Source organism: Danio aesculapii, chromosome 5 (assembly GCF_903798145.1).
Source record: "Danio aesculapii chromosome 5, fDanAes4.1, whole genome shotgun sequence".
In the NCBI taxonomy this organism is placed as follows: domain Eukaryota; kingdom Metazoa; phylum Chordata; class Actinopteri; order Cypriniformes; family Danionidae; genus Danio; species Danio aesculapii.
In genome coordinates, this window is record NC_079439.1 from 36,624,455 (window position 1) to 36,634,635 (window position 10,181).

Here is a 10,181-nt window from a genome sequence, read left to right on the forward strand (position 1 = left end):
TTTCAGAGTTTAAGTTCAGTTCAGTTTAGTTCAGTGTGGTTTAATATTCACTTCTGAGAGTCTAAACACTGAAGAGTAATCCATTGATGCGCAGCTCTACAAGTCCCGAACTATGCAAGTCAGTGGCGACAGGATATTGTTTATATATAAAACAATCGTTTCCCCCCTTTTTATTGTAGTTGTCTTAATTTTAGATAGCGTGGTTTTACTCAAAGAACTATTATTATTTGCAGATGTTAAGAATGGCAGGTTTGCATGCAAATTCATCTGAATAAGAACAACTACCAATGGTCTCGAGTGTAATAATGTAATATAAAGGTAACACACACACACACACACACACACACACACGCACACACGCACACACGCACACACGCACACACACGCACACACACACACAAACACACACACACACACACACACACACACACACACACACACACACACACACACACCCAGAACAGCAACCTCAGATGCTATGACTAGTTTACTCTATTGAAATAATTGGAATTAACAACTTAATTACAGGGTTTTAGGGTGAACTGTGAGGCTGTTCAAGGAAATCTGTTTTAACCAAGTAATACCATGTTACTTTATAACTTGGCCATTAGTAAAACAATTTTAGTTCATATATGAAGAGTTCAGATGTGAAAGCCTCAAAGTACCATCAAAAATTGTCTTATAATTTTTTCTCAGGCTTCTGTCTATGTAAATTATTTCAGCCATTTCACTTTTATGGTAATGAATGGGTTATTTTCCTTGCCTTTAAAGTTAAATAGCTAAATATGAATAAAAGGAAACATTTATTCATTCATTCATTCATTTTCTTTTCAGCTTAGTCCCTTTATTAATCTGGGGTGCCACAGCGGAATGAACCGCCAACTTCCGTACACACTTACATCCGTACACACTTACACTCATACACTGCGGAGAATTTAGCCTACCCAATTCACCTGTACCACATGTCTTTGGACTGTGGGGGAAACCGGAGCACCCGGAGGAAACCCATGCGAACGCAGGGAGAGCATGCAAACTCCACACAGAAATGTCAATTGACCCAGCCGAGGCTCAAACCAGCGACCTTCTTGCTGTGAGGCAACAGCACTACCCACTGCACCACTGCGTTGCCCCGGGGAAACATTTAACATAGGAAAAATCCCCATTTCTAAAACAAAATTTCGGAGAGTTTTTCATTTGAACTCTTTATACCATATCTCTCATATCATATACTGCTAATATTAACAATATCACATAATTCATAATGATCACGCATCATCATGCAACAAAACGGACATGACAATAATTTGCAAAGTGCTTATTGACTACATTACGGAAGCTGATTCATTACTATTGATTACATATGGCACCGCATGACTGATGTTGTGCAAATGTGTTGGGCCATGATAGCTGATCTCATTGTAAACCTCCAGGCACATTTTTAAGCCTCAGTCTTGACTCAAAGCTATGAAAAATTCAAAGTTCCTAATACCCATCCTCCACTGAAGGTCCTGAAGTTCAGAAGCAAAGGGAATCCTCCACGTTTCTTTCATCTCCTGTGCCTCGCAGACACAATATTGCCTCTTTTCAAGCATTCTTTTGAGTGCTCCTTCATCTTTTTTTACTATAATCTCTTTTCCGAGTTTCACACTGCGATTCATCTTCTGTTGGTGATTCTGACGGGGATTTCATCTGTCTAAAGGTGTTTAGGTGGTATTTTGTACAAAGGAATTAATATAAGGTAATCCCTGTCTGTTCCTTCTCTTTTTTTCTTATTTTGAAGATTATTAAATGGTTCTGACTTGGGTTTCATTTCAAAGGAATTTTGTACAAAGGAGTTCATTTGATTTTTTTTTTATTTCTTTATTCAATATAGAGAAAAGTTGAATGGCCATGTTTTGGTTATTGTTATTTTTAAATAAATAATTAAATCATTATGTCAATAATGTTTTCTCTTATTTGCATTCATATCTGCTACTCTTGTGTGCTATATTATAAAATAAAGAGATCATTCACCCAAAAATTAATATTCAGTCATTATATACCACTTTATTTCTCTCTGGTGTAGTTTTAATGCTGTATGGCTGTATTTAAATGTTAATTTAAAAAAACATGCTGCTCACAGTCATCCGTGTAATGGTAGTGACTTATCAACCTTTAAGTTTTTTAAAGACATAAACGTTTTAAAGAATGGTCTATTGCTGTGTTTCCCAACCCTGTTCCTGGAGGCACACCAACAGTACATATTTTGGATGTCTCCATTATCTGACTCATTAACTTCAGGTTTTGGAGTCTCTTCTGATGTTATGATAATATGATTCAGGTGTGTTTGATTAGGGAGAGGTTGAAAATCTGGACCGTTGGTGTGCCTTCAGGAACAGGGTTGGGAAACACTGGTCTATTGTATCATGTACCATCAGGTGTTCCATGAATATACAATAAAGTTTGATATAAAAACAAACTGAAGTGTAAAGTATTATTTTAAAACAAAAAAAGAACATTTGCATACCCCAGGTATTGTTAATTCTTATAGCAACGTGTTCTTAATTTGCGCATTGCTTAATATTAAAACATCTATGAATGAGTATGTAGGCCTACTTGAGTCTCGCTGTACTCTCCACAGACCTCAGACATTTAATGATTTATATTTCACCCTCCACCATGCTTGCTGACTACCAATAACCCACTTTCTCTCCTGCCCCCATTCATTTGTCTAACCCTCCAACAAATCCCCAGTAGAATTTGACAGATAATTAGCCTACAATACTCTTATACTCTGTGAGGAAAACTATTAAGGACTAAATTAATTTATGATGCTTTGAAGGTAACAAGAAGTGTTATAAAATTGAAGCTGCTGTAAAAAAAACGAAGGGGAGACTGCGTGGAGTAAAGCAATTACCCACCAGCCTGTCTGTGGTGGACAGCTAATGGCTTTGCATTTAAAAGGCTTAATGGCCAAAAGCAACATCATGCAAATTCCTCTGTTAATTTCCTAAAAAGCTTCATGTGAAGCCACCCATTGAGCAATAAATCTGATTATGGAGATGAACCAACACCTACATTTGTCATGTTTATCCTAAAGGGGGGATTAGTAGCCAGTGATATATCCATGCTTCGTGCTCCTCCAACAGGCATTCAGATGAGTAAATAAGAATACTAGATTGAACCTCTACAAAGTAATGAGCTCTTCTGCCTAAAGGCTAAGCCAGAACAGTCTCAAGTGCTTCCTGTAGCAACATATATATTCAAGGATGATGAGAATCTGCAGACATTTTTTGATATTTCAGCAGGGAATTAATGCGGAATGATTTTAGGAGTATCATAACTAAAAACTTAATATACGAAATAAAAAATAATACATTTTTAACTTTTACTTAATGTTTACAATGCAAATCCAATTAGATCCACTTATTTGGTAAACAAAGCAAGTCTCTCATATAATATATCTACTAAAGACTGAAAATATTACTTTACAAACTGTACTGTAAATAAAACATATGAACATTTTAATATTTCTATTATTATTATATCACAATAATATTAGTAAAATTCATTTAAAAACAATTTTAATACAAACATTTATACAAGTAAGTATATAGAATCAATAATGGTCTAAAAATCGGCAGAAATCTGCGGATTTCTGTGTGCGTAGATTCTGTTTGGGCCTAACTATAAGTTATTGTGATATTAAGCTATAAGGGCCTGTGTGTGTGTGTGTGTGTGTGTGTGTGTGTGTGTGTGTGTGTGTGTGTGTGTGTGTGTGCGTGTTCAAGCTAAGGCAGATTACATTTCAATCACTGAAGGTCAGTGTTGGCTCATCATTTGCTTACATTAGCAGACTCGCTGTCTCTCTGGTAGAGATATTTCCATTATGGTTAAACTCCCACTATTTCCTGCAGCTTGGCAAAAATATATTCTATATTATTGTTCAGGCCTGGCTGCATTGAACCCAATGTTTGTGACTGTGTGGAGCCTTTAGTTCAAAAGCAGACAAAAACTATTGTCATTAATTTTTCAGCTAATTATCTCACATTTAGCTTTTCATCGCTTGCAGCATTCCGGCATGAAAAGGGAATAAAGAGAAAGCGGAGAAATGGAAAGATACAGAGACAGAAAGGCAGACAGGGTGAGAGAGGACAGAGGAGGGACGCCGGGGACACGGTTTGATCCAGACAGAGCTTCAGGCAGAGCGTCTAAACCCACCTCTTTTATCTCCATCAAAAGAATTCATCAACAAAATCCCTACGAGTTATGAGTTACACCAAAACTAAAAATAAAAGGGTGTTACAGATATACAAGAAAGAAAAATGGAAGCTGAGTCCTAATATTGTGATCAGCTCTGCAATGCTTTCATGATAAGTGCTAATATAAAGATAACCTGATAGAGTCACTTATACGCTTTTAATCAATGTCTTAAACATGACATTATGTAGCACAATGCACTGCTGTTGTCATACAGATAACAGAAAATATAATGGATTAAACATAAAGCTGTGCGGTGCCGATAGATCCAGGAACTGTTTCTTTCTTGTCATCCCCCACAAGCTGACTTAGTTCACTCTGAAATTATGTCAGTGCTTCCTGACTATATTTATAGCGAGCAGGTTTTTGAGGCATATTTTCTATGACAGCTCAGTATGAAGCTGCTTTAATGACCTTGTGGCAAGAGAGGTTTTGCTGAGTCATGGTACTGCTAATTCTTCTATTACTCTTTACTGTAACGTTTTTAAAGATAACCTCCACATCGTACTCTGCAATTAACATGTCACCACTTTAACTTTTGCGGTCACTGGTGCTTTTATTTTTTAATATTAGGTTATGATCAATTGCTACATAAGGGTTTCAAGCTGCGTAATAAGAAGTGAGCAGATCATGTTCAGCCTACCTCTCACATCGGCTGAAAACCTGGCAGAGTGTCGAGAAACAAAAAGCTTCAGCTCCTGGTCCAAGTTACAATCGATGAGATTCGTGTCCCATGAACGGATTCCTGAAAGTCAAAGTGAAGATATATATTGATCATGAAAAGAATATTCATTTTATGCAAAAGAGAGAGTAAAGAATATTTATGAAATGTTAGCATATTTAGCAATGGGTCCATCTAAAAGGGAAGTAGCCTATTCAAATAATCAGATTGGGTTTCAGATCTTTCCTGCATATATTGAACTGAAGCCCAATATCACTTAAACTCACGTAACTAAACACTGGGCTCTAAAGTCAATCAATGTTTGGAAATATCTATGAAATGTCTGAGAATGGACGTCATTGCCAATTCGCATAACAATCAATGGTTTGCCAGATTTTGCTGTTTGAAAAGAAAATGAACTGTGGGAATTTAAACATTTCTCAATATCAGATATATTTCAGTATAGTAAAATGTTAAGATGGCTGTTCATCGTGTTGATGGTAAACATGTTTTATTTTTTATAATGGCTAACTCCCCACCCTCATGGGATCACCAATAAATACGAACCAAAAACATGCATAATACAAATGCCTTCAAGTCAGGTATGGTAATATACTGTTATTACTATGGGAAATTTATGGTTTTATTGTTCAGAATTTAGAAGATTTCCAATTGCTTTAATGACAAGTTACATAAAATTACAGGACAAGAATTTTTCATGTTGATCCAGTTATTATGCAATATAAATTATGTTTATCATAATGTTTACCAAAATAAAAAAGCAGATACACTTTCATTAAGGTGAATCCAGTAGCAAGTAAATCTGAACAATCATGCACTGTTCAGAATGAAGCAGAGACCTCAAAGCAATGCTAATGCCTCCTGATAAGCCAAATCAAAGAGTGAGGATCTTTTCCTTGTGTAATGTCACGCTCACAGGGATCTAATCAGAGACTATTTGCTTCCCAAATAGTGGCAGTAACTAAAAATGTAATTTGTTCACAAGTGAATCTTCTCATTTGGATCTTTTTAATGAAGAAGATGAAACTGATGATAAATTGGTGTGAATGATTTGTGAATTGGAATGAGGCTGCTTTCATTTCTGAAGGACTCGTCTCATGTCCTAACCTTTTTCGGAAAGTTTACGCTCCTGAGTGGCAGATTCAAAGGAATGAAAAGGGAATCTTTCAGACAGTGTATATTTATTACAGTTATTTGCACCCCAAATTAAACATGAGCAAAGAATCATGGGACCAAAAGTGTCTATCAATCATACACTTCCAAACACTTGATTTCTAAAAGCCCCTTAAAATGGCCAGTTTTAAACAAGTTGATTTAGAACAACTGGTCAACATGACTGAAGGGCACCTAAGAGGCAGATTTATCCTGTTTGGGTGCAGCGTGAATTGAACGCACAAGAAGGGGACTGAACCAGACAGATATGTTATGCCTGATGACCTGAGATGGTGAGCCTGTGAAGCACTGAGTTAAAAAAAAAGGTAGACAAACTGAAACACTTCTTTAAATAAATACCAATTAATCTATTTTTCCTACATTATTTTTCTTTTAAACAAACTGCTTATGGTCTCTTTTACACAAAACTATTATTTTTGAAGGATGTTTTTTTTTTGGTTGTTTTTAAAACAAAGAATCAAAAATATAAGAATCATTTTTGTCCTACAACTGTTTTCAGCTGAATTTGGAGTGTAAAACTGATTTTACTTCTCTACTCAACCTTAGTTCTAACACACTTTCAAACAACCAAAATGGGTCCCAAAGTGTTAAACATAAAAACACAACATACATACAAACAGCCCAAATACACACATTTACATTTACAACACAGGATAAAAAGCTAAAAAATAGGTGTGTTTTCATTGACCTCTGAAATGTCTCTAAAGTAGGAGATAAGGACAGTGGAAGACTCAAAGTCTATCAGAGCTTACATTGAAAAAAAAATTTTTTTTTTCAAGCGTATTTCATTTCAATCCTCTTGTAATTCAGAAAAAAGAGATATAAAGTCACTATTCTAAATTTTGTTGTTGGAAAAACAAGTTTATATTACTTTAGTTTTACTTTATTGTTTATTTGCCCGTCTCTAAACTTGCAATTATGAGAAACACAATTAACATTTTCATTTTTATTCCACAGAATAAGTGTCCACTTACTGTATAGCCTACACTTGCTGAAAATAAGTTGACTTATTTATCTTGTGACTTACTTATATGACAGTTGTGACATTGGTTGCGTTGTCAAGTTCACATGAGGCACATGGGCTACTGTAAACGAACAAGTTAGATAATAAAGCATACATGCTGCTTTATTGAGTTTATTTAGACATTGAATCACGTGACAACGTACGATACGTCTTCTTGGCTCTTTACGTAAGGAACAGCCAAATAGAAACGAGCCGATGTGTGAAATGACTCTGTTGTCCCATAACTAACCGAAACGCCCTTTTTGGCAGGTACGCAGGGCCCTTCTGACATTCCGTAGGAACTGCAGTGCGGACGCGCCACGCCTACAAGCCGGTGTCAGACTAGAAACGAGAAATGTAGAGGAATAAATCAGGATGCGTAGCAACAAGCTCTCTATGTCTGGTGAAGTGGACAAAAAGTTATAGTTTTGCCACACAATTCCTAGCTATTAAATATAGCTAGGAATTTAAATCAATATTTTACTGATTGATTTAATTCGGCCATTTAACTATTTAGGCTATTAGCTATTAGGATTATTTATGGCGATTTTCACATCGCTCAAATCAAAAACTAAAGTATAGAGTAAGAAAAAAACATGAGCTTAGGAAACAAAGAGCCGACGCTCGTCAAATCCGCGCAGACGTAAAATGATGCTGCACATCCAGACTGCAGAGCCGATCGATGCTCCACATAACGACCCTCCACCTCGGCGAAACCAGCCCGATTGATCGACACGCTATAAATATGCATGCTGAATCATCCTAGCCCACAACACAAGTCAAACACTGAAGTTAGGCCAAAAACAACACATCTGGATGCCCGATAGACGCCCTGCGAAAACAGCGGTGGTGCTGATAGTGATGAGGATGATGGTAATGATGATGATGTCTTTGGGAATCAGGGTGGCGCGATGCGATCGCTTTGATAAGACATGCAGTGCACTCGGTAACTAACAGGGAGGGGCTGCGCTACACTTTCCATACATATTCACACAACAAAGAAATCCAATAACATGATGCACGGAAAGTTTCTTGCAGTCAGCAGAAATCACTCAGTGAATTGACCCTTTTATTCAAGGTTACACGACTGAACTTGAAAAAAAGCGACTGCGGGAGATACATGTCTCCGAATCTAATTTAAAATACCCGGTGGCATAAAAATAAATTATTGGTGTCAGCGGAGCTACCTTTCTCAATGTCCGCAATGGCACACTTGAGATGCTCGTCAGTGACCAGCTCCCCAATGACCACCAGCAGGTAATATTTGCCCTCGTCGAAGTGCTGTGTCGAGGCTGTGGGTGATGCCGTGCTCCTGAGGCTGCCGACTCCGCCGAAGGGCGCTGGAGTTTCCGCAGGATCAACCAGCGTCGCCATTCTCAGACACGCTCTCTCTCTCTCAGTCTCACACACACTCACACACACTCTGTGACTCTGTGTCCGACGAGCTGAAGTGAGCTGCTCTGTGGAGAAGGAGTGGCGCGGGCTTTTATATCCTCAGACTGAGTGTCACAGTGATGAGGAGCCGCCGCCGCTGCCTCTCCTCTCCTCTCCTCCAGCTGATGTCATGCAGAAAATCATAAACCCGCGCGAGAGCGGCTGGGACCCTGAAAAGCCTTACATAAGGATGTCCAGGATTAGTGATCGGCAACGCTGGACTTGTTGACATGTGGTTTGGGTGTCAATATTTAATAAAGTTTAGCCTTGAATTAAATTTTTTATTTTTGTTGTATTAGTCCTGCGTGTTTAAACCTTATTTAAACTTTAAAATTTAAAGTTTAAAATTTTGTTGGTATAAACATGTTTTTTGTTGATTCTGATGTTAATATAGTTTTTATTTAAGTTATATTTATTATTATTCATTTTCCTTTGGCTTAGTCCCTTGGTTCATCAGGGGTCACCACAGTGGAATGAACCACCAACTTATCCAGCATATGTTTTATGCAGCGCATGCCCTTCCAGCTGCAACCCAGTACTGGGAAACAGTCATTCACACACATAACATTTTAGTATATTCAATTCACCTATACCACATGTCTTTGGACTGTGGGGGAAAACCGGAGCACCCGGAGGAAACCCACATGAACACTGGGAGAACATGCAAACTCCACACAGAAATGCCAACTGACCCAGCTGGGACTCGAACCAGCGACTTTCTTGCTGTGAGGTGACAATGCTAACCACTGCGCCACCGTGTCGCCATTATTATTATTATTATTTATTCACAATCTGACAATATATTGAATTCAGAACAGTTTAAATGGCATTATTTGAAGCACAATTTAAAATGTGTGATAACAAATTGGTATCCCAATAATAAGCTACAGTTCAATAATGTTCATTCATTCATTTTCGGCTTAGTCCCTTTATAAATCCGGGGTCACCACAGCGGAATGAACTGCCAACTTATCCAGCATATGTATTACGCAGCGGATGCCCTTCCAGCTGCAACCCATCACTGGGAAACATCCACACACACTCATTCATACACATACACACAGACAATTTAGCTTACCCAATTCACCTGAACCACATGTCTTTGGACTTGTGGGGGAAACCGGAGCACCCGGGCAGAACATACAAACTCCACACAGAAACGTCAATTGTCCCAGCCGAGGCTCGAACCAGCGACCTTGCTGTGAGGCGAGAGCGCTACCCACTGTGCCACCGCATTGCCCTCATTAATGTTCATGTTTTTAATAGATAACGGTTTGCCTTTATGTCCCATTCTTTTAGACTTTCTTCAGAATGTTTATTTTTTTTGGTATTTCTCAGAACACATCATAAAGATGTTCTGCAACATTTGCCAAATATGTAAATAAAGCAGAAGCTAAATGCAAAACTACTTTATCATTATTTTTTCATTGTTTTCCTCAAATAAAATTCCCATAATTCTCATAAAACGTATAGAAGAAATCATTCATTCATCCATTTTCTTTTCGGCTTAATCCCTTTATTAATCTGGGGTCGACACAGTGGAATAAACTGCCAACTTATCCAGTATATGTTTTACGCTGCAGATGCCCTTCCAGCCGCAACCCAACACTGGGAAACAACCATACACACTCTTTCACACACATACACTAC

At 37.8% G+C, this 10,181-nt stretch overlaps 1 protein-coding gene across 1 annotated transcript in view; it reads right to left on the reverse strand.

The window, feature by feature from the left end:
• Positions 1 to 8,545, reverse strand: part of map1b (microtubule-associated protein 1B) — a 32,687-nt gene extending 24,142 nt beyond the window's left edge. The window contains exons 1-2 of the mRNA XM_056458081.1: positions 8,285 to 8,545; positions 4,883 to 4,984 (exon numbers count right to left, since the gene is read on the reverse strand). Coding sequence (XP_056314056.1) covers positions 4,883 to 4,984; positions 8,285 to 8,471 — 289 coding nt within the window. The 5' untranslated portion in view covers positions 8,472 to 8,545. The remainder of the gene's footprint in view (positions 1 to 4,882; positions 4,985 to 8,284) is intronic.
• Positions 8,546 to 10,181: the final 1,636 nt, after the last annotated feature.